This window comes from Chaetodon trifascialis, chromosome 16 (assembly GCF_039877785.1).
Source record: "Chaetodon trifascialis isolate fChaTrf1 chromosome 16, fChaTrf1.hap1, whole genome shotgun sequence".
NCBI lineage: Eukaryota > Metazoa > Chordata > Actinopteri > Chaetodontiformes > Chaetodontidae > Chaetodon > Chaetodon trifascialis.
Window position 1 is genome coordinate 9,739,383 of NC_092071.1, and position 24,507 is coordinate 9,763,889.

Below are 24,507 nucleotides of genomic sequence, written 5' to 3' on the forward strand. Positions count from 1 at the left end.
TGTTATTTGCTTAAAGATATTTCCCATTTGAAACGTTTAGTTATGACTACTATTTGGAAAATGTGAAGTCGTGCAACTATTTAGCTATGCTCACGTTATCGTTAATAAAATTCAAGGAAACCACTACTTGCCCTATTAGGGCCATAGTTAAGCATAACCCCAATACTAACAATTCAATTTAGGACACGTGAGTCTAACATCCGTGACAGTTGATGACGTATTTGTTTCCAGGTGGGAGAGCAGGAGGAGCCAGCAGAGAGACGTCTCCGGATCTGGAAACGCAGGTTATAACTGGCCAAAGTAGAAAAGAAGTTGACTTTTCATCGTGGTGGAGTTGATGGAAGAATAAAGAGCATGCCATCGTAAAGTGAATCCGGAGGGCATATAATTTGAAGGATCGGGGGAAAGAGGTAAAAAGCGAGTCTGGTAATGTTGGAGTGACAATCGCGCCGTACACACTTAGATTAGATATGATAAGTTGAGTGATCGTAGAGCAGGAAGACTGTGTGTGCAGCGCAGTTTGAACAAGAGGAAATGCACAAGTTTTACAGGAATGCGCGCCGCGGATTCAGACAGATGTTAACATGTATGCGGCGGGTTTAACAAGGAGACAGACCTATTTGATCACCTGGAGCCAACAACATCATGTCCAGTTGTCTTTGTTTTTGATGTATAATGTTACATCGCCCTCTTTGGGGATTGTCTATCACGTTTGTGTGTCTTTTAAACGTTAGCTTCCTATTTCATTTAAGCTCTGTCTGAGCTGCTGCACTGAACCAAGTCTGGACTTGCTGTCCCAATCCAGCCAGATTTATTACGCAGGTGTGTGTCTGTGTGCAGCTATCCCACCCATCTTCCTGCTGTGAGTGTGAGCCACGGGGACAGATAATGACCACCTGTAGCATGCACACAGTATGGGAGTGCATGATCTCCTGCAGGACAATTAATGACCATGTGTGCACTTCTTGGTGTGTGTGTGTGTGTGTGTGTGTGTGTGTGTGTGTGTGTGTGTGTGTGTGTGTAGATGGCACAGCAAGAGGAGCCACTGTATGATTTCCCAGAGCCCACCCAGCCGTCACAGCGGAAGTTCTTGGGGCATCAAAGGGGACGGGGCTCTCTGAGAAGCATCAGCGTGCTGGACCGTCTCCTGCTCACAGTTCCTGTCTGGCTTCAGCTGTCAATCAACCCCGCCACCGCGCTGCACATACTGCAGAGGGAGCCTCCTGGGGTGAGAGCCACATACACTCACACAAAAGAAAAGTACACCATGTGTCACAGACTGGAAACACAAATTGCCTTCTCCTCCCATGTCCTGCGCACTCACGCATGCACTGCGTGATCCTTTGTCCTGCAGACCTTCCTGGTGCGGAAGTCTCGCACATCCCAGAGAAACGTGCTGTGTGTCCGTTTGGCGGATGACAGCGTGCCGTCCTTCGTTGAGCAGTTTGGCATCAGTGAGGAGCAGTCCAGTAAGAGCATGACACTCCTGAACCCTCTTTAAATGAGATTTCTGTGTCACTTGGTTTGAACACTTTGTCATCCACATTGAATTTGCCTTTTGGAGGAGGTGAAATGCCAAATCAAACCCGTGTGCCTACGTATCAAGGTCTTATCTTGTCGCACGTCACAGTATTGCCAACCGTTTTATGAAGTAACTGATAGATTGTGACGTTACTGTTCCTGGCTTTCCTTCAAGTCTCTGCAAGTTTATGACTGAATTTTCTTCGCCCCTAGCTCTGTCTCTGGAGACTTCAGCCATCAGCTTTCCAGATCTCCCAAGACTAATTTCCTTCTACTGTGTCAGCAGGTAAAATCTTGTCATTCATTCATCATTTCTATCTCTGCATTAAGCTATTCTTTTTCCTCCTTTTCTACATTGATAAGATTGACAAGAACTAATGTTGGTGTTAACTTTATATATTTGTCTGTGTGTCAGAGATGTATTGCCCTTCCCTCTGGAGCTTCCTGAAGCCATTGCAAAGGCAACATCCCACAAAGAGCTGGAGTCCATCTCACATATGGGAATAGGTTGGTGAACACAACACCCTGTTTCCAGACGGCAGATTTTGTAATGTCAATCTCAAATACATGGGTCTTAAAGGATTAACTACACAACACACACTATACATACAGTAATGGTCCCCCAGCTGCTGGGTAACAAACATATACACTTTAAAAATGTGTGCGTAGGTTTCTTTTTTCTTTTCTCCATTGAAGGGCAAATGAGTCGTGAGAGAGTTAAATTAGGTTTTATTGATGAATCATAATATAATCAACAGTATCTATCACCATGTAATATACTCTTTTTAAACTAGTTTTTCACATGAATGATCAAACAGAAAACAATCAAATTAACTATTGGTTGCATTAATTGCATTAAATAATTATGTTTGTAGTCATCTATTTCTCTATTTGTACAATTTAAGAAGTTGTTGAGATTAAAAAAGAACAATTTGTATTTTAATTAAGCAACAATTACAGCTTTAAGTTTATAATGGAAAACAAAAAACATCTATATTGTTGTGTAGAATTCTGGAGTTCCCACCTGAACGTGCGTGGGCCCCGGGAGGCCCCTAAGCCCCAGAAGGACAAGGAGAGGAAGCCGGATGCTGTAACCTCAGCCCCACCCGCTGCTGCCCCACAGACGAGCTCTGCAACTCAGCCTGATTCAGCTGCTCAGCCCGTCGCAGACAGCCTGCTCAAGACAGCCCCCGAGTCAGACCCTGCCACCAAACAGAATCCCACCCTGTTCCACGAGTTTTGTCCAATCACGACGCGCAGCCCCAGAGAGCTGGACTGTGGCTCCGGCCTGGGCGCTCTCTGCTTCATCAACCCCCTTTTCCTGCAGTCCCAGAATGCTCTGTCCAGACGCCGCATGTTCAAACGCAGCCTCAAAGTCCGCATTTCCACAGAGACGTCCACCCCACTGTCGCCTCCGCTTGCTCCTCCTCCTCCGCCACCTCTAATGCCTAAAACCAAAGGTAAATGTAAAGCCCTGAAACGGGGACAAACTCAAGACCCAAGTCAAACTCCTCAGATCGATCCCACAGCTCAGGACTCCCAGGCTCTGATACAGACGAAGGACACCCCCAGTGAGGCCCGAGTCCAGCCTCCTTCAGCAGCTCCTCACTTCCCCCCTGAGATGCAGGAGCATGGCCAAACACAGATGGAACCAGGCCAAAGTAAAGCTGGAGCCATGGGAGACGAGATTACAGCTCAGCTACCAACAGTAATGGAGACTCTTCCGGATGACTCGGACTACATGCAGCCCTCTCCGGTGATCAACCTCTCCCATTCTCCCTTACTTTCTCCTTACCTCTCCCCATCTGTTTCTCCACTGGCGCCTCCCCTTTTCCCCAAAGTATCTCCATCCCTCTCTCCTCATGACTCTCCTGGTGCTTCTCCCTCTCTCTCGCCTTATCAGTCCCCCTCTCTGTCTCCCAAGGTTCCCTTTTCCCTCTCTCCACACGACTCACCCAGCGCTTCGCCCTCTCTTTCGCCTTACCAGTCCCCATCTCCTACTCCCAAGGTCCCCTTCTCTCTTTCTCCCTTCACCTCTCCGTCCTTCTCTCAGCTGGCGGAGCAGGCCTATCACAAACCTGCTGCTCCCTCAAGACCAGATCAGCAGAGATCAGAAGATGAGGCTGTGGATGAGGGAGCAGGTGTGGACGAAAACAAGGACGAGGAACTGCTCAGAAAGAGGGAAGAGGAGGAAGAGGGTCTGGTTTTACAGATGAATGCTGCTTCTCTCAGTGACACAGACAGCTGCAGTTCCTTCAGCAGTCTTGAGGGGGCAGCAGAGGCTCCACCCCACTCACCTCACAAACAGAGCAATGGTACAAGCCTCTAGCGAACAACCATTTTAGACTGTAGCTGAACTTCTTTGTGTGATATCATGAAGCTCTGTGTAGAATTACTTCTTGTAGACATGGTGACAGCATCTCATGAATAGAATTGAATTGAATAGAGCGAAACTTTAAATTTAATACAACCCAAAAAAGGTGGGACGCCGTGTAAAATGTAAATAAAACCAGAATGCAATCATTTGCAAACGAAATGTTATCTTGTGGCTTTTTCTGAGTCGTTAACAAGCAGCCTTTATCAATAAAGGATGCCTGTTTTCATATCCAATCATGATGCTATCACCTGTAACCAGTGAACCTGTTTACCTGTGGAATGTTCCAAACAGGTGCTTTTGGGGCATTCCACAACTTTCCCAGTCTTTTGTTACTCCTGTCCCAACTTGTCTGAAATATATTTACAAAAATCAATGAAGCTGATGAGGTCAAACCCCAGAATCAGAATCAGAAAATCTTTATTGCCAAGTACGATTTTACACATATGAGGAATTTGCTTTGGTGAGGTTGATGCATGACACAACTATTAAAAAGAAGCTATTAAAAAAGTAAAAAATATAACAGTAAGTAAAAATATAACAATAGTATAAAATATAACAATATATAAAATATCTAAAAATATAAATATATATACACAAGTCTGTTTAAATATATTGTCGTTGTGCTATTTTCAAATGAATATATGTCCAAAAGAATTAGCAAATGATCGCACTCTATTTTGATTTATGTTTACACATTTTTTGGTCATGGGTTTGTAAATTTGGGGCGGCACGGTGTGAAGCAGGTAGTGTATGTGCCTCACAGCAAGAAGGTTGGCGGTTCAATCCCTGGGTCGTGCGGGGGCGTGCATGGGTTCTCTCCGGGCACTCCGGCTTCCTCCCACAGACCAAAAACATGCTCATTAGGTTAATTGGCGACTCTTAATTGTCCTTAGATGTGAGTGTGAGCGTGAATGGTTGGATGTCTTTGTATGTTGCCCTGCAATCGACTGGCGACAGGTTCAGGGTGTACCCCGCCTTCTGCCCAATGACAGCTGGGATAGGCTTCAGCCCCAACGCAACCCCAAAAGGGATGGTCGGGTATAGACAATGGATGGATGGATGGTTTGTGAATTTTTCAAAACCAAAGATTTTTATGATACTGGCATGTTTGAACCTGAGATTTCAGTTTCTGACTTAATTTAACAAGTCCTCTCTGTTACATGTTGACATACAGACCGAAGCATGTGCCATTTTGTTTTAAGCTCTACTTCAAGCATTGATTTATGTTATTAAAATATACTGAAAGTCAATCTCAGATTGTTGGTGAATTTCCTAAAAATTAAAGGAGTGTTTTGTCCTGTGGTTCTGGTACAAAAAAACTCCCAAAACACTGAGATCTTATCAAACAATGTTTATTTGCGCAGAATCAACTCTGCATTTCTTACATACAGCGTTGGTTTAGGCCTTCAAGACACAGAATATTTGATACAGTCAGCATTGTTTTGCCTTGCAACCTTACAATCAACATTCAGCTGTCATGACAGCTTGTTAAGTCTTCACCTGTCAAATCATCACCACATTGAGGCTGGACAAACATTTAACTTCATGGACAAGCTGTAAAGATGGAACAATTTCCAGCCTAAAAGTTGACTGTAAAAATCAATTCATGAACATCACTTCAAGCACAGACAAAACGTGTCATATTGATCATCTTGTGAAGCTTTGAAGCCAATTTTTTGACTTTGTCGTGGTTAGAAAGAGAACGACCTACAGTCAGAAACCATTTTTATTGTCAGGCAGCATTGGTTTAACAGACAGTTCTCAATACTTCTCATTAGAAAAATGCGTCATCTAAATGCACCTAAAGGAGTGATGCTGTGGTATTAATCATCAGCTCATTGATTTGTATGTGAACCTGTTATCAAAGACAGACCTGATACTGGACCGTGGCTGGAAAAACTGTGGCTGGTGGTCTTTGGCAGATCTGTTCTAGTCTTATGGCTTTAAGTAGGAACCTTTAATTTAGTTTGTTCAAAAGTGTCCTCTAAAAGGATTTGGATCATTTTGCAGTTCGTGTGTTTTAACACCCGTCAAACATCAGTTTGCTTTCACATATTGTTGAAAAAGAAATCAACCTTGGTACTTGTGTAGGGTATGAAGCACATCGTCCATCTATCAACACCAGCAGGGGGCATCTCTTTTGCCCATCTCCAGGAGGTCGGCCTCCAGCTGCTCTGCGTCGTCTTGGAAGCGCTCAGTGAAGGAGCGAATCAAACCTGCCGCGCTGCCTTCGTATTCCACCAGCTCCACGCTGTCGCCTGGAGAGCGCACAGACACAAACTGAGTGTACAATTGTTTCTAGGCATGTAAAATCAAATGTACAAACGCATGCATGTGCGTACCACTGATCCTGGTGTTGGCCTGGACGAACATCTTACGAGCTTCTTTCCTCAGCAGCACCGTCTCCCGTAGACGCAAGAAGTTGTGAGCACCGCTGTCGCTGACGGTGGAGTAGCCGTCATAGAGAGCCCTGCCTCCTTCCACATCTGCTGTTGACTTTAAGACCTGCGAAACAGTGGAATCAGGTGAGCATGTTACAACATGATACAATCCTGATCCAACAAAAAAGCTGTAAAACATAAATAAAAGATAATGAGATAATCTGCTATCCACAGCTGTTTTTCATATGATCCAATCTGTTCTTTTTCAGGATTTGTTTTATTTTCTTCATTATGTTGTACTTGTTTAATTACAGGATCTGCTGTCTGGACAACTGTCTGTCAAAAGTATGGATGTACCTGCAGTTTACAAAGGAACCTGTGGATGGCGTTCTTGCCCACAGTGTGGATCTTGCTTCGGTCCAGTGTGATTCGAGCGTCGGGTTTGCCGTCCTGTCCCGTCACTTCCTCCAGGCCCACCAGGCCCTCCCCGGCCTCCAGAAGAACACGCAGGATGACGAAACGAGCCTGCATGTGAGCCTGGGACACACAGACGGACGCGCATGTATGTGACACACACTGTATACATCCCCTGACACTCCTATAAACACAGACAGACTTACTATAAGACGTATTATAAACCACACAGATACATAAAGCCGAGCCAGTCAAGTTGTAAGAAACACATGCTTAATGGTCTGCATGCTGACTTGTCTTGTAAACACTGTTCGCCCAACACTATGTATCCATATAAATTACAGTTATGATTCATCATTATGTGCTGCAAACCAGTCCAAGTAAAGAGTGAGAGAGGTGGCATGTTGTGGAGAAACATGCTGGGTGAGCAGACAGATTACCTGTCTCCAGCTCTTGCTCTCAGGTGTGTAGAACTCCAGGCCCAACAGTCCCGCTCTGACCATGCTGAGCCAGTTGATGTACACCACATCCTCTGCGTCCTGCTCCTCATGGCCAAAAATACTGGAACACACACAAAGACAAAGGCAACGGTTAACATGTCAGCCACATCTCACCTGGCCTTTACCAGAAATAATAACAATAATAATAATTCTCATTAAAACAGCCTAAATAACACGATGAGATCATTTTCCCCCCAAAATGTCCTCAATTAAATGTGAGACACAAATAATAACAAAGCATCCCTGTACAGAGCTGCCCGGAGGCACAAGAGAAACAAACAGCTCATTAAGGTTCCCATACAAACTGAAAACATGTGCTCTCTTTAGGCCACTACACTCCAATAGACTTGCTGATTTTACTGTGACTCCTGTGACCCTCATCCATTTTGCAGTACATCTGAGCCCCTCAAAAGTTAACTCCCACCCTGACATCAGAGGTCAAAAACCATTTCATAAGCTGTTTGAATTTTCTGAATATATGCACTGCATGTACATCTCACAAGTTCACAGAGATACGCAGTAGTATTAAGTAAAACACGACGTACCTGAGCACTTGCTTCTTGAGACACAGATAGAGTCCCACACACTCAGCACGGCATTCTTCATAAGAGGAAGCAATTGTGGAGAATTTACTGTCCCACGTCTCGCTGCCCCGATACCAACTGGACACCTTAAAAAGACACACTCACACCTTCAGTGCCTTTCTGCCGACTGAACGCAGAATTAAAAACAGGCGTTCGCACAAACAAACTCACCGGTTCTCCAGTCTCTGGGTTGGTCACCTTGCCCTGGTCAAAGTTGAACTTGCCCTTGTCATCCTGCAGGAGGAGAAGGAGCAAAACACACACAAATCAGGTTTTATTTCCTCACTGCTGACTCTTGAGTCAAATATCAGTAAATTAGTGAGTCAGACTAATATGAGCGTACAGCAGCAGTATGTTTGTCTCACCTGAACAAACAGCTTGCCACTTCCATGGCCCAACAGCTCGTGAAGTCCAACCTGCACCTCGAATGATGGCCCCTTCCACTTGATAAACAAATCCTGGTGCAAAAACAAATGCAAACACACAGGAGAATGTATAATTACGGAAGTATAAGAGAGGGACGAGAGCTGTCATAAGAGAGGGACTCAGGAAGCTGCATGCGTTACCTTGTCCTCCTCCTCCAGGAAGGTGAGTTTTTCTTTTTGCGTAGCGTAGGCTACAGCCAGCACGTTGCCTAATGACACGTTTTTAAAGCCCTCCGACTGTCTGATGTCATCATCTACACACACATGAAAACACAGACAGAAACATTTGAAACTTAAACCACCTGAGCCGTATTATTTGACATGGCGTGCAGTTTGAAAACATGTCCATATCTCAGCGACATACAGTTGGGGATGTTGATGCCAGCTGGTATTCCACTGCCAGCGAAGGTGAGAACATCCAGCGAGGTGAAGTCGGGTTTAAGGAAAGTGTCCTTCTCAAATTCCCGGGGCCAAGGCAGCTCGGGGAGCAAGACTTCTGCTGAGCTCACCAGTTTAGCAAAACGCTCGCTCATCGCCTTGTTCACAACCGCAACGAAACCTGGGGGAGACATCACAACCCTGAAGGTAGGAACTGACTAATCCTGAGGGACAGGTACATAAACCCTCCTGTAATTTTAATTCTTTCTATAAACACACACTCATTCATATAGGAGCCCTATTCTTTAAGGGTAAGTAAATGATCACCAGTGACATGCTGACCATGGACTTTACCTTCTTTCCTAAATTCTTTACCTTGAAACATAACAGCGAAAACTTAACTTTCAAGAGTTTGTATGACTCTGAATGTAATTCCTGTTATAAGCACACATCATATCCAAAATTACCTACTCAAGTTAAAAGGTACATATATCCACTGAAAAGGTTTTTATTTTTTCCCCTCAGCTCTGCTCCACAGCAATAAAGCCTGGAGAGGAACATGGTCTCACAGCTTGTACACCAATAAACACTGTTTTTAATCACCAAGGTACTTACCTTCAAACTCTCCTCTGGAGCCAAATGGGTCTCTGTAGCTCTCTATGAAACCTATATAACTGAGAGAGGGAGAATAGGAGGAGGGGATGGAGGAGTAATGAGGAGTAGAAAGCAGAGAGAGAAGAGGTTTCAGAGACTGTTACAAGCGAGTGGGATTCCAATACGATTGATATTACCGTGGCTCAGCGGCCTCACCTCTCAACAATTGGTCCCTTGTCTTTGATCCAGTAGCGCGAGCCCTCTTTATGGGCTTCAATTGAGCCCAAAGTGAAGCTGCGACTGTACTCCTCAAGCATCTTTCTCTGGTTCTCATTGGCAGCATAGGCCTGTGTGAGAAAACAGTGCACGCATTTCAAAGGTGGAATTGTGGCAGGAAGACTGTTTTCAGGTTATCAGCTTGTTCAGTCACTCCTCCTAAAGATTCACCCTCTGCTCTCACCTCTCTCTTCCTATTGTTTTACAGCTGACAAATTCATATTTCTCCATCAACTTCACATTTTGGTGAATCATCTCACGCTCTCACCTGTGCTTGTTGGATGTAGTAGGTGACTTTCTCCATGAGAGGAGCATAGTCTCCCCTCTTCACAGTGAACTCTTTGTCTTCAAAGTTGAAGCTGCCGCAGCATGACTCACATTCCCCATCTACTGCGCAGTCTGTGAAGCAGTAGTAGTGTACATTTCATTGCTTTTATCATGTAGCATGTCGAATGTCTCCAGCGTAACATGTGGAGTCTACATGAGGCATGATACAAGTTCTGCATGCCAAATCTGTCACATGTGCAATATGGTAATGGTATAAATCTTATTCTGCTTCTTGTGTAAAGTTGAAGTTCTGACCTTTCTGCACAGCTGAGGCCAAGCGCACCTCATAGCAGGCTTTATCTCCGTTGTCCCTCTTAAACAGGCGGGTGTTATAGGCAGACAGTTTCTGGAGACAAACCACAAGAACACAGTTCAGAAAAAGGTGAATCAGAGTGAAAAGATACACGGAGGAGTGAGACACACAGGATGAAGCATCAAAGCAACTGATAAAAAAAAATGTAAATCAAGTGCAACAAGAAAGAGAATATGGTGTCTTCATGGAGTACAAAACAATGACCAATTAAATAAGAATATTCATTTTAGGTGTGAAATCAGGTTACTTTTGAGTCAAGGAACTTCTGAGCCAGCTCAGCATCCTCCAGGCAGCAGTTTCCTGAGAAGTAGGTGGTTATTCCCTGAGGAAAAGCAAAAATACTTGATGAGCCATGCATTCTGTCTAAGTGCTGGGTCACATGTAGTGTTCCTGGAAGTTTAGACTTCAGTGGCTTCCTAAAGGGTAATTTGTGCTCTATGCACACCAAACGGCAGAGCATTTACTTCCTACTTGAAAATATGCAATTCAACTGACACAAGTATGTACAAGATGTCAAGAATGAGAACAGGGGAGGAACAACCAGAAAGAACAAAACTTTCCAGTCTCAGCCCTAAACCAGTGCGTATGTTGCAGAAATGTCGCCATGTGTCAAATCTATCCAGTCCTGATAACATGATGGATATTTCATTAAATATTACCTGGTGACATAACTGGTCTGAACTCTAAATGAATAGATACAAGATCCCACCTTGTCTCCCAGTCCCAGCTGTTTCTGTCTGTCTTCGAGAGAGTAGAGGAGACACGAGCAGCTGTCCCACAGAGCCTCCATCTCAGCGGGCTGCTCCTGGAACGCCTGGCTGGCCTTCACCAGAGCTTCCAGCTTGTCCTGGGTGCACATACCACAGATGCAGGCAGCTTAAAATATGTCACAGCAGCAGCAAAGGAACATTACAGATCAGATTTAACACACCAACCTGCCAGTTTATTAGATACACTTGTACAATGCAATATTCATATTTGTGTTTATATAATCTTACTGTGTCCATCCCCTGTAAATCAGTTTACCAGGCAGCTGACACCAGAGTCTTACCTTAGGTAGATTTGGGATGAACTTGGTGTCTCCAAAGGACTTGTAATTTCCCATGTTGGCATACAGACCAGCTGCATAAACCAAGAAGGCCTAAATATCACACAAAAGAAAAAATAGAATAAAACTTATTTCCATCCGGTGCATGGCAAAACAAATTAGGGTCGATTAACCTGCTGATAATTTAGATTTAATTAGTTGATTGGGCTATAAAATGTCAGAAAATGGTGAAAAGTCAGTGTTTCCCAAAGGTTGTTTTGTCCACAACCCAAGATATTCTGTTTACTGTCATAGAGGAATAAAGAAACCACAAAATATTCACAGTCAAAGTCAAAGACTTTCACAGTTGGTTATTACTTTAATTGTTGATAACAAATTGATTAATTGGTCTATAATCTTTACAGGTTTGTATTCATATGTGGATGAAAGGGTGTGTCAAGACAGCACCAGAGATAATCAAAGTCACAAAGACGGCATACCTGGTACTCCTCAGCGCTGAGTCCAGCTGCTGTGGCGACCTGTTCCAGCTGTGCAGGCGTCTGCTTCCTGAAGATCCTCTGCAGCAAGACAAATATGTTTGCCGACTCTGGGGAAGTCTGCAGCAGCACTGCCAGACCGCCATACCTAAAACAGCACATGTTTTTCTGGTCAGCAGGGTTTCAGTTCTTAGGATAAACTCGAGTTCTTACTCTTTGGTGAGAAGTGTCTTTTCACAGTAGTAATTCCACTTAGCATCTTTTCTGATTTCCAAAAGCGGTTGACTTGAACTTGCTAAATCCTGAGATGAGGAGCATACCAAGCGGCGCGTGACAGGTAGTGGGCATACATCTTCTCCTGAGGTGAAAGCAAACGGAAAGCCTCGCTGCAGTCAAGTGAGGAGACGCCAATGTCATTTGGGAGGTAGTACTGGGAGTCCACCATCTTTGATCTGAGGTTCAACGACGACAAAGACCTAAATCAAGAGAGGGGACGGGAAACAGAGAAAAGGATGAGAAAGAGAAGAATAGATGAGGTAAAGGGAGTAAGGAAGTTGAAATGGGATGAGCAACAAAGGTGAAAGACAAGAAAATGAGAGAGGAGATACAGGTGAAAGTACAGAAGCAGAGTGTGGGAAAAGGAGATAAAAGCAGAATTTCACGTTAGAACCAACAGCATTGGCCTTTCTTTCTTTTTTTTCCGCCGTGAGTTCTGGGAAGTATTTGCACACCTGTCTCAGCTTTACCAGGTAAAGCAGCATGTGCTCTGCACAAACTCACAGATTTGTAACAGTTATACCGACTGCTGAAACAGTAAAACTTTTCTTGACCTTGATTACTTCTGACTTTAGAAAAAAAAAAAAAGTACTGACTATTTCGTTAGCATGATATTTGTATGAAGAATATATGCCAGGCCACACTTCTGTCAAGTCGCCCCGTATGATGAAATACTAGATGCTGCATAAGGCTGCCAGTAACCATTATTTATATTAACAAATATTCTGAATGACCTGAGGTGAGGTCTTTGTGCGACTAACAGTGCAAAACACAAATATACTTCCTCTACTTCTAATGATAGATTGTTACCGTGTGATATGGTAAGTTAAAAGTTTAAATCAAGCATAGGACACAGACAATGCTAAAAACCGACTAAGAGTTTATTCAAATTACAGCTATCCACTAGATTTAGGAGTTAACTTAAAGACTAACCGCAGGTGCTCGTCATGGCACAGATTCAAGAGGAAACAGTCAGTTAAATTACTGGAGCCAGATTTCTGTTTCACTTTCCAATGAAGCCAAGAATGAATAAAGTGAAGCTGAAGCAATCGAAAGCAACACGTTTTTATGCCCATTTTAAAATTAACAGTCTGCAAACAGCAAAACCACACTCAAACTGCATGTAAATACTAAATATACGTTTAGTCTACAGGCTAAGTTACAACAACCGGCTAATTCAATGTGAACGTTAGCTCCTAGCGTGCATGCTAAGACCGCTACGGAGTGCTGGGAGCATTTAAACACACTGCCACAACTTCTGTAAGCAGAACATTAAGTCACAAATACTATGCATTCCCATTTCCACGGATGATTAGCTACTACATAGTACATTACAAGAGGCGTGAAGGTGGATACTAACTCAATAGCATGTTACCTTATTTTCAGCAATAGCTCCTGCGAACGTCAAATAAATTGCAGTCTCACGCTGTACACTTCCTGTATTCATTCAACGCTAGATCCGCCCCTTAACCAATCACAGTTTGGAAATTGTGGTTGATGAAAACACTAACCAATCACATAGTAGCTGCGCCGCACTTTTCGACACACTTCACGTCGTTACTTTCTGACGAAGTGTGGAAAACACAGTATGTTTAAAACAAACACATTAAATCTAATATAAGCAGATAGCATATGGCTATATGCTCTAAACATATATACATAAGAAAGAATTCACTATTTAGTTTGAATAAAAAGGAATACCGTGTCCCTCTATGGCTACAGGACGAGGTGGCCGAGTGGTTAAGGCGATGGACTGCTAATCCATTGTGCTCTGCACGCGTGGGTTCGAATCCCATCCTCGTCGGACACTTTTTCCAAAATTGCAGACATCTGACAGCGATCTGGCTACGGATCTTCGTGGTCATGATTGACGATCGTATGGAGTACGGCCTCACAACCGCAACACGTGAGAAGGTGACACTCCATTCATTGCGTATTTTTTCTCCTCAACTATCTCCTCCCCTTCCTGTCACCCTCCCCCCCACCATCGCCCCCCACCGCCCGTTGGAAGCGACATCTAGCTTAGGAAAGTTAAGTTTTTCATTTGTTTTTATACACAAGGAACTATAAAACCATAACCACAAATTCTTTCCATGCATAATTTCATTAGGTCATCCCTTTGATAAGAAATAATTTTCTGTTATAACCAGATAAGCTTACAAACCACACAGCATTTCATCAGTTTACTGGTTTTATTGAAATCTAAAACATGATGTGAAAGTTAATTATTTACAGAGGGTGTGCAACAGAAAGTATTAAGTTTTCCTTGATGATTGGGAAGGCCAGTCAGCTGTACTAAATGCAAATGGTAGTTTCAGTGACTAGTCCTGCACCACAAGAGAAATGTTAACAGACATCTGGGCGTTCAACACATGTGCATGTGTGTGCACCTGTGTTTGTTTATTTTAGGGTTCATGCTTGGGTTTTGCCGTCCCTCCTCTCAGGAGGCGTTGAAGGAAGTATCCAGCGATAACAGTCAGAGAAGCTCAGGCTCTTGTCCACAGCACAGCTGGTGCAGTAGACGATCCCCAGAGCCAGCATCACTACAAGGAACACACACAGAGGCACCAGCAGGGCCACCAGCAGCCAGCTCTTGTCATGCTTCCGTTTGCCTGCAGCAGATCCAGCCTCGACCTCAGCTGTGACATCCTCTGAACTACCCATCTTGGATTCCTCTCCCTCCCTAGTCCCAGTTGCTGACCCCTTTGCAGCATCCATCCCATCACTACCTTCTCTACCTCCTGCCTTAGCTTCAGTTTCATTATCAATTTCATTGCCTGCGCTGCCTCTTTGTGTTGGCGATGGAGCTGTTTGATATCGCTTTGGTGATAGGGCATCCCATTGGTTAAGGTGATTGTCTGACCCATGAGCCACGTCAGGGGAGCGTCCCTCAGGAGATTCTGTCAGCCAAACAACATCAAAGTTAGTGTCAGCTTCAAAGTTTGGGTCAGGAGTGAATGAGGTGGACCAAGGAGTATCATGGTTAGGGTCAAAGTCAGGTATGTGAGCAGAGTCACTGGGGTCAGGGGTCAGAGTGGAATATTCTTCATCATCAGGTGAAGGCTGGCAGGTGAGTCCATCTGACTGCAGGTCATAGCCATTGTCACAGTAACACTGGTACCCTCCCATATAGTTGAGACATTGCTGCTGGCAGGGCGACTCCCCCACACACTCGTCCACATCTACACACTCTCCTCCACTGTTCAACTCATACCCGGGGTTACACAGACATGTGAAGGACCCCAATGTGTTCTCACAAGTGCCTTCACAGCTGCCCTCGTCGAGGCACTCGTCAATGTCCACACACTCCCCCTCGTCATCTGGCTGGTAGCCGGGGTGGCAGGTGCAGTGGAAGGTGCCTGGGATGTTGACGCAAACTTGCGGGCATGGCTGCTGCTGACATTCATCTACATCAGAACATCTGCGGCCATCTGGACCCATTTGGTAGCCTGGGGGGCAAGTGCAGCGGATGCCCCGAGCCGTCTCCACACAGTCATACTCGCACCCCATCTCCACACAGACCTCTTTGATGTGGGGCTGGTCAGTGGGACCGGCAGAGTCAGAGGATAATTCAGGGGGGTCAGTTTGGCTCAGGGGGTCAGGTTTGCAGCTGTACCCGTCCTCGTCTATCGTAAAGCCCTCAGAGCAGTAACAGTAGTAGTCTGTGTCCGTGTTCTGACAGTATTGCTCACATCCATGATCCCCGCTACACCAGTCCTGGTTCTTTGGACCTGTGCTGGACGAGCAGAGTGGGGCATCCCTGGACCAGCCAACTGTCTCATCATCTCTCTCCATACACAGCACTGTCTGCTCAGCAGGAGCATCTTGGTCTGAGCTGTCTGCAGGGCAGGATAGAGTACCTACAGACCCAAAGGGCACATGAGTCAGCAGGGTGCTGACAAGGTGAAATGGGGTGGTGTAAACAGCCGGGCCTCTGCCCTCGTCCTCCAGTGGTGGACACATTCCTTTGTAGTTGTACTGGCAAACGTATCCATCCAACGGCAGCGCACAGGAGCCGTCGACCCACCGGAAATTATCGTTGCTCTCACGTCCGCTCTCAGAAGTGTGGACTGTCATGGCCACACAGCGAGGGGCTGCACAGGTCCCAGGGGTGTCCTCACGGAGCCAGTTGGTGAACTGGCCATCCTGGTCTCCTGTTGGAAAAAAAAAGACTTCTTTTAGTGTCCTTATTTTATTTTTAACTATTTGCTCTTCTAGTTTTTTTGTGTTTTTCAGATCTATATGACACATTTAAAGTGTGAATCGTGGAACAATCCTGGAAGAAGTTGGTGTAGTTTATGTGTTGCAGTCACCCCACTCATTGTCATCTTTTCTGGGTTGGCTCTATGACGGGTTAGGGTTGGCCCTGTCAGGGGTCAGAGTTGGCTTTATCTGCCACTGTGTCTTTTTTGATACAACCAGTAGGAGTCGCCAAAGTCGCATATTTTCAAATTATGCACACATGAAACACAAAAAAATACCCTCATTTATCCTGCTCATATTTTCATTGTAGTAGTATTCAGATGTTAAGAATTGACACTGGAATATTTGGGTTGCCCTTTAATTTAAGGCAGACCTGTCACTGAATACTGCACAGTTTGAAATCGAGCTGAAGGATCCGCATCATTACTGTCTGTATGAGCTTCCTTTGTTAAGCACAGTTGTTGCCACATCCACGATCAATTATGTGGAGCAACAGGGCATTGTTTCTGCAAAGACACTGTGCTGTTGAGTTTTTCAAAAGATTTTTTTTTCAATGCTGTGTGTGCCATGAACAAATTTCCATTCATTCATTGCAGTGGAGCATAAGAAGAAATTTCTCTATCAAACCCTGGTTAAATAAAACCAAAATCATCCACATTGCTAATACCACTGAGGATAAGTGAGAAAACATGTTTTTTGTGTGCCAAACCAACCCTTTAAATCATGGCAGATGGAAAAAACGACGAAGCTGGTCACATAACTCTTGAAAATTTAAAGTCTTTTCTAATTGAAAACCAAGGCAGACACTTTGAGTGATAAAAAAAACCCATCTGTTTTTTTGTGGGCCATGTTTGTGTAATGACTAAATCAGGTTGAAGGGTAGCAGTGAGGTCAAAAGGGGATTGAACTTCCCCTGTCGCGCCAGCTCCGTCACTGTGAAACAAAAGAAGTTAATGTAATAACCGTGCAGTCACTGCAGAGCTCTGGAGACTGGCCCCGGTACCAAAGGCTGACCGAAATGCTGGAGCTGCAGGCCAACACAATGGTTTGATACCATAATCTAAAAGTGCTTCACAAGCTCTTGATACAACTGATATGTGTGTGGGGGAAGTAATGATAAAGATGTCAGCCTAATCATTAGCTTAGATGTTTAATTAATATGGTAAAAAAAAAGGCCTGAGTCTAGTATTTGTTCATTTAGTTTTGTATATGAGACTAAACACAATTTAGTCAAAAAGGTAATTAACTAGCAAATAGATTTAACCAGATTTAGCCCCAGTTTAACTGACCCACATAGTTTCCATTAGATCACAGTTAAGTTGGTGTGATCTATAAAAAGTTGACCAGGTGAGGGAAACTGCTTAATTGTCAGAAAAAATGTACCTTCCCCTATTTTGGGGCAATTTTGTCTGAGCTCACTTCTTAAAATCCAACAAAAGGGCTGATATGCTGATGAGGGTCAGTGTTTGGAACAACAAAGGGTCAAATGTCAAAAAGGTGAGACTTTGCCTGTGACCCAGACGAATCCTCTGAGTGGTCTGGTGGATGAACACTGGCGTGGTGGTCTGTGCAGCCCGATCCAGAGGCGAAGCCTTGACCTGGTCCCCTGTGCCTCAATGGCTGACAGCAGCTCATGGACCACACCCGCTGCCTCTATGGTATGCATAGTTGCCAGGGTCCCACCTCGCTCCCTACAGCTCCGCCCAGCCTCCCTAAAGGTTCTCTTCTGGAGGAAGACAGTGTAGCATCCGTCCTGGTGGCAGAGTGCATCTTTCTCCGCCAGCTGAGTCCTGGCTGCTGGCTGCTCGCCCTCCGTCTCCCTCAGCCTCTGGCCTCGGCTTCCAGGAGCCAGACAGACCATCAGCAGCCACAGGACACACAGGAGACTCATGCTGCTGCAGCTGCTACTGCTCCTGATGGTCTTTTGCATCCTCCACCAAGACATGAGCTTTAAACTAGGCCAACATTCAAATGAGAACCCCAACCTTGCCGTCAAAATAAATAACTATTTTTTCCGACCTCCTATCCAGACAAACCTGAAACAGATTCACTCACTTCAATCAACTGAACAAATGGAAACTTGCAGACTTGTTAAATTTTTGCTATCCTTTGGCGTATTTGAATAAATAATATGGTCTAATTGGCCTTTTACTCAAAGCAATCAGAGGCAGATAAATCCAGAACTGACACTGGATTACCTTAATTTACCTTGGATTGCCAAACCCTCAGACAAATAGCCCTACAGTGCAGAATCAGTCAAACTCTATTCAACAGCAAACTGCCAGCACTGCTGCCACAGTAAATCTGATTTCACCAGATCCTACATAAAATAGGTAGAAATCAATGCAGTTCAGTGGAATCCCCTGTAAAGTCCAGTTGAGTCAAGGACAGTCCAAAATAAAGTCCAGTGAAGTACCAGTAGGGTCCAGGGTTCAAACTTGTTGATAGGAGTATTCTGCCCTTCGGCTAAGTCCAAAGGTGTTAAATAGAGTCCACATATGAAACTGATGAATTTCAGTGACAGAAACCCTCTCCTGCATCTGATCCTGCTGGGGCTTTCTTGCCTCTGCAAAGCTGGCTTTCTTACTGAACCTCAGAAAGAGAGAAAGATGGGGGAGGGTGTAAAGGGGGGAGGCTACGTAGAGGAAAAAGAATTGTGTGTTTTTGGAAGAGGGGGCTGGTAAAGTGTGCGAGTGTATAAGTGAAGGCTGGAGGGGTTGACGGGTAGCGGTGGCGGGGGGGTGGTGGTTGGGTAGCAGAATTGAAAACCCTCAGAGAGTTATGAAAACCATACGGCACCATTCTGTCCCCCCATCTTGCCTATGGCTTCAGACGCACACACATGCACTCTCATACACACACATGCAGCCTTCAAATAGTGCATGCTGCACAGCATCCACAGGAGTGGAAAGTGTTTGTCAGCTCTGTGAGATGCAGAGATTGTCTCCCCCTTCTTCTACTTCTTCTTCTCCTCTCTTTTTTCTCTTCCACCTTGTCTGTTTCTCCTCTTTAAGCCTCTCTCTGTTTTATGTCTTTTTATCTTATTTCTCTGAATGTCATTCTTTCTGAATCTCTGTCTTTACCTCCAGTCTTTACCCCCCCCCCCTTTTTTTTTCTGTCTTTCTACAAAGTCCACATAACAGCTGGAAGTCTTTACAGTCCAATGGAAACATTTTAGTATGGAACAGGAATACCTGTTGAACTCTGCATGCATGTGTGTGTTTAAGTTCATTGTCATGCAGTTATACAATAACTTCACATGGGCACAGATGTCTAAGCATATGCGTAAGTGTTCTTCATTGTGTGTGTGTGTGTGTGTGTGTGTGTGTGTGTGTGTGTCTGTCTGTCTGTGTGAGTGTGCATCCGTGTGTGTGTGTGTGTGTGTGTGTGTGTGTGTGTGGCTACCACTCGGGGGCATATGGAGGAGAGGAAACAGGAAATGCCAGATGTGCATCAGCCTGACCTCTCAGTAGCTGGGGAGCAGGAGTGCGGACTGGGGGTACCTCCACAGCTGTCACATGATCTGCCCGCCATGAATGGTACGTATGGTGCAAAGTCAAAGGCTGAGTTTGGATTTTCCAAAGAAAAATAGGATCTCATTCTTTTAACTTGTAGCCGGTGCCGCAAGCAAAGCCAAAGATGATTACACAAAGCCAATAGCTGTGATTCTAAAGATTCGAGCCCTGAGGGGAATGTTGGAGATTTAAAGCTGTCGGAGACAAACAACTGGGTGAGAGACTGTAAATTAAGGTCAACCACACGCAAAACAAGATGAGCTGCTGAACAATTGAAGCAACATAAGCGGAAAAGTGCTTAAGCAAACAATAGTCCTTCACATAAATGCTCATCACGTTCTCCCTGTGGAAAGTGTGACCTGCCACAACACAGTTTAAGCAGCTTGATGTCATTATCAAACTCGGCAACGTTCCTCCATGTCTGGCGCAGAATGGCTGTTTAAAGCAAACTTCAAACATGACAGCAAAGTCTCACCCGCTGCAGCTTCTCAACACAAGGATGATGAGATGGAAAAGTGTACGTGTAGCTGAATCAGCTCTTAGCCGTATCAGTGCTGATGGAGCCTGGGTTCGCTCGGCGTACAGCAGATGGGTCGGCTGGCTGTGACAGCGTGTTGGTTTTGGCAGGCGGGATATATACAGTCTAACTATTCAGCAGTCTTTTCCAGTTATGTAACAACCATCGGAACTAGAGGGAGAACAAACATAAAAACCTCAGGATCCTGGAGAACCTAAAGTGCCTTTTGGTCTTGTTCCCCACCCCCTTCTCCTCCTCCTCCTCCTCCTTCTCCTCCTCCACATCCCTCATCCTCCTCCTGTCTTCCTCTTGCTTTCTTTTTCTTGGACTACCCCCATCCTCCTCTCTCCTCTGTCTCTCCCTTTCTTTGTTATTCTTTCATCCCCTTGTCCCTCCTCTCCTTTCTTGCATCGTCTTGCTCTCTTCCCTTTCCTTATCTCCTCCTTGCTACTCCTCTCTCTTTCACTCTCAGTATTGGGCTCCAAAGTCAGCAATCTCTCCCCCAGAACCCCAGCTTTTACCCCAAGCCTCCCACTCTTGTCCTGTTTATTCTATCATTCAGTCTGGTTAACCCCTCCCCCTGCACAGACAGCCACGCCCCCTGAGACACATACCAAAATGTAATTGATAGAACAGACAAAACTTCTCCTTTCCATCGTCCTGCACTGCCAATTCCCCCCTTTCCCATTAATGTACTTACAGTACCTCCTAGCTGCTCTATCTCTATCCCAACCCAAAGACCTCTAATGGAACATGCAGATCTCTTGATTTTATGTTCCCCGCCTCCTAGGTCACAGCCTACTTTCTACTTCCTTGACTCCTAGCCACTTGCCACATATCATTACTGGCTCTGATACATTCTCAGCTTCTAGCATCCAAGCAGCTGAACTGTACCTTCCATCTCCAAAGCCTCTCCATTTCACTTCCACCACTAACTCCATTTTTTTTGCAGCTGAATAGCTGTTCTTGATGTTCTTAGGTGGCCACTAACTCTTTGGTATCTGGATTGATAACACACTTCAGGCACTTCTCCTTCACTGACGGATCATATGACATGAATTTAACAAGTCTTAAAGCTGCGTAATGCTGGAGAAGAACTAGTTCGTGCAAATGAGCTCAGCCACATTTGAAGGCAGGATGAAAAGCTGGCTGTCATAGAGAAGGGGAAGATGTACGACCCATTTATAAATAGGGATAACAGCAGACTTTTCAGACAGCCTCTCCTGGAAGGCGCTCAGAGTTGCACATGTTTGAATACAGAAAGTGACAGAAATGGTCGTGTAGAGAATGAAGAAGAGAAAAGAGAGCCAGAGGGAAGCAGTAAGAGGAGTAAGTTCACAGGCTGAGAGTGAAAATTAGAAAAGAAATCCAAGAGAGCCGTGACAAAGTACCACAAAGGACAAACGACGATCTGCTGAAGACTGAAGTGAAGGTTTTGATGCTGTGCTGGTTGCTTAGCGACGAGCCACAGGTGTGCAGATGGGCTGGCTGCAGGAGGGGCGGGTGACCACGCCCAGCTCAGCTCAGACAAAGACACAGAGAAGGTGAGAGAGAAAACACATGACACAAACAGGGACGAGACACAGAGAAAAAACACAGGGAGACAGGCGTGGAGACACTGCCAAATCAGATTCATCCAAGACAGACTCATCCTCTGGGCTCCATATCTGTACCAAATTTCCTGGCCTTCCATTCAACAGCTGTTGTCCAATTTGACAAAAATCAAAAATGTCAGCTGAAATGTTTCAGATCCATTTCTAAATTTACTGTATGCCAATGCATTACCATTGTGTACATGATAAATCTATATTTCTTCTTTCATTCTGTTTCCATATGAGAGTTTTAGGCTGCAACTAGCCTAAATGTGGCTGTGTAGCACCAGCAGTCTGGATTAACTGTCACAGAAGCGTGCCGCACATTTGTCATCCTCTGCTTTGATAATTAAAATGTTTTTCCCGACTTTCTGCTTAATAAATGGGACTCCCACTGGTCCGAAGGTCACCAAGCCTCCACGCTGATGTCAAGGAAACTGCGGTTATTTCCTCGTCGTCGTGGGTCATTCAGGCCTATTCAAAAGTTTGTGCCATATCAAATATGGCAGGACACGTCAGTTGTTCATTTTTCCCAACCACCGGTGTCTCGTGTCACACACACACGCGAACACACGCACACATTCACACACACACGCTGAAGCAATTAGCTGTGGCCTTGTGGTTAAATAATGGAGTGTAGGCATTCCTGTTGATTTCTGTGGAGTGGAGGAAAAAGACGATACTTTCATCCACCTCTTCTACAAGGTCCATATGTTTCATCTTTCACTGCAGACATGAATGCCCTCCTTCCACACCCAGACTATCAACAAATCTTCACCACAAATATCTGAGCAGTCGAAAGGTTGAATCCAGGAGGAATGATTCCCTGCCAGTTGAAGTCTACAGTTTCTTGAACCATCAACTGGAAGAGTTTGGACACTTTTACAGGGAGCTGTGAGCTAGTTGGTGACCCTGTATCGTAGCGATGTCTAAGCAGCGTCTTTGTGCCAGGTGGCCTTTATTAACCTTTATTTAACCTTGCAATAGTTTACCGAGCATGCCTTTCAGCCATGTCCTCATTCTTTCATGCTCAGTTTCACTCATGTTCACACCTGGGAACTGCCCAGCACAAACACAGCCTCCTACTGTTATCCACTGATTAGCTCCAGTGGAACTTGAGATTTTCAGATTGTGAGCTAGCAACCAGCTGGGCATGAGGAGCGTTTGGAAAATCTAATTTGCATCTTTATTTACTTACTTAGCTCAAAAACAAGATGTAAGCCATTCTAATATGCTACGTATTCCTCCATTGGATTCTTTAAACTGGCAAAATGAATACCATTGTGTGAACAGCTGCTACTGAATTTCCAGTTAGAAGTCATATGGTAAGCTTAAAACAAACATGGCTGCTGATGGAAACTGCAGTGGCCAAGCTCTTTCTGTCCAAAAACATTTTTTAGCTTCGGAGAAGGAAAAAAAAAAAAAAAAAGGCAACATGACTAGCAAAAGCTCGGGTGACACAAATGCAGCACCGTCTGGACTGCAAGTGGAGTTTGTTGCACGTAAAGAGTCACACATGTGTAAACAAACCTCAGAGAAACAGCCAGAAAATCACCAGAAAACTTTTAAGTTAAAAATGTGCTGAGAGGCAGAAAGGGAGATGGAGAGAGCACTGGGAGAGGATAATTCCTGACAAACTATTCCTTTACCAGATGATAGCCTCAAGTTTTCCATTCACACACACACACACACACACACACACACACACACACACACACACACACACACACACACACACACACACACACACACACACACACACACACACACACAGACCTCTTACACTTCTTTGTAGTGTCTTTCATGATACAGTTATATTTCTCCAGAGATGGAGCCATTTATGTGTGTTAGTGTGTGTGTTAGTGTGTGCGCAATGGTAAATGCATTAACAGTGGGAAGAAAGGATGACGACTCCTCAAGAAATGGAACAGGGAGACAAAGGCTTGACCGAGCAACAGGCGTCTGATGTGCAGGACCTTTGAGATAAACCACCACACGTCTGACTTCTGTCTGCACCATTTCTTCCTATTCTCTCAGGTCTTCTTCCATTGAAGCTTCACATTTTGTAACCCATATCCCTCATGTGATCTGACCTTAATTTTCACTGTGTGCCTCCAGCTATTATGAAAAAAAAAAGCAGAAGAGAAACAGTAAACTACCCGACTGTGCATCGGGTGTGACAGAAGGTAAATCGTTCTCTAACAATAATACTAAAATCTTCTGCAGACCAGTTATACTGCATGCAGTGAAGTTGAATAACAGCCTGTCTGTATTATTCTGCTGTCTTTATTTCACATTCCCAGCTGTGAGGCAGCGGCCACCTGGCGGTCTGACAAGGTAGCCACCAAATCGGAGGTTGTTAGATTTGATCTCGGTGTAATTTGCAGGAAGGTAAACAGGCAATAGAGTTGCTTCTTGCTAAAACTGCTGTCAAGCTTGATCCAGAGCAGCAAAGTGCTCCAAATCCCCAAATACCATTATGGTACAGGGATTTATATCTGAGGACATTACAGGGATGTTTGCAAAAAGTCCTCCAGACGTCTATTAGCGCTATAATGGATGGTTATGAGAAATCGTCAGTCTTTCCTTGAATAAATAAAGATTTGAAGAAAAAAAAAAAACCCAGACACACTCCTTAATCTCTTTAAACCTTTTCCAGGATTTCACAGCACTGAACAGAACATAAAAACCTGTTTGAGACCTGCAGAAGTTAGTTGGTATTACAAGTAATGTGGAGTTGGTGTTGTCACACACTCACTGCTCGAGCACACAGCCAATGTATATAACAAG

General features: G+C 44.6%; 3 protein-coding genes and 1 non-coding gene across 5 annotated transcripts; 2 read left to right on the forward strand and 2 right to left on the reverse strand.

Annotated features, from left to right (window-relative positions):
- Positions 1-287: 287 nt before the first annotated feature.
- Positions 288-3,988, forward strand: LOC139344884 (ras and Rab interactor 2-like). Its single transcript, XM_070983310.1, has 6 exons — positions 288-410; positions 1,025-1,228; positions 1,355-1,469; positions 1,735-1,807; positions 1,937-2,028; positions 2,529-3,988. The coding sequence occupies exons 2-6, from the start codon at positions 1,025-1,027 to the stop codon at positions 3,848-3,850; spliced, it is 1,806 nt and encodes a 601-aa protein (XP_070839411.1). The 5' UTR covers positions 288-410; the 3' UTR covers positions 3,851-3,988.
- Positions 3,989-5,234: 1,246 nt separating this feature from the next.
- On the reverse strand, positions 5,235-13,858 carry dpp3 (dipeptidyl-peptidase 3). Of its 2 annotated transcripts, none has more exons than XM_070983578.1 (19): positions 13,592-13,858; positions 11,935-12,090; positions 11,618-11,762; positions 11,142-11,231; positions 10,800-10,937; positions 10,338-10,412; positions 10,033-10,123; positions 9,719-9,849; positions 9,391-9,521; positions 9,196-9,254; positions 8,567-8,761; positions 8,344-8,456; positions 8,143-8,235; positions 7,949-8,011; positions 7,739-7,863; positions 7,134-7,254; positions 6,637-6,816; positions 6,241-6,403; positions 5,235-6,156 (listed from the first exon to the last, which is right to left on the reverse strand). In XM_070983578.1, exons 1-19 carry the CDS (start codon positions 13,753-13,755, stop codon positions 6,014-6,016), a joined length of 2,376 nt encoding a protein of 791 aa, XP_070839679.1. In that variant the 5' UTR covers positions 13,756-13,858; the 3' UTR covers positions 5,235-6,013. The 2 variants fall into 2 exon arrangements, with proteins under 2 accessions (XP_070839679.1, XP_070839680.1); XM_070983579.1 differs by lacking the exon at positions 13,592-13,858 and adding an exon at positions 13,266-13,311.
- Positions 13,613-13,694, forward strand: trnas-gcu (transfer RNA serine (anticodon GCU)). Its single transcript has one exon. It is a non-coding gene; the product is annotated as a tRNA-Ser (tRNA).
- A 266-nt stretch (positions 13,859-14,124) lies between the features above and the next one.
- Positions 14,125-18,023, reverse strand: LOC139345003 (complement component C1q receptor-like). Its single transcript, XM_070983451.1, has 2 exons — positions 17,603-18,023; positions 14,125-16,044 (listed from the first exon to the last, which is right to left on the reverse strand). The coding sequence occupies exons 1-2, from the start codon at positions 18,021-18,023 to the stop codon at positions 14,303-14,305; spliced, it is 2,163 nt and encodes a 720-aa protein (XP_070839552.1). The 3' UTR covers positions 14,125-14,302.
- Between the last annotated feature and the right edge of the window lie 6,484 nt (positions 18,024-24,507).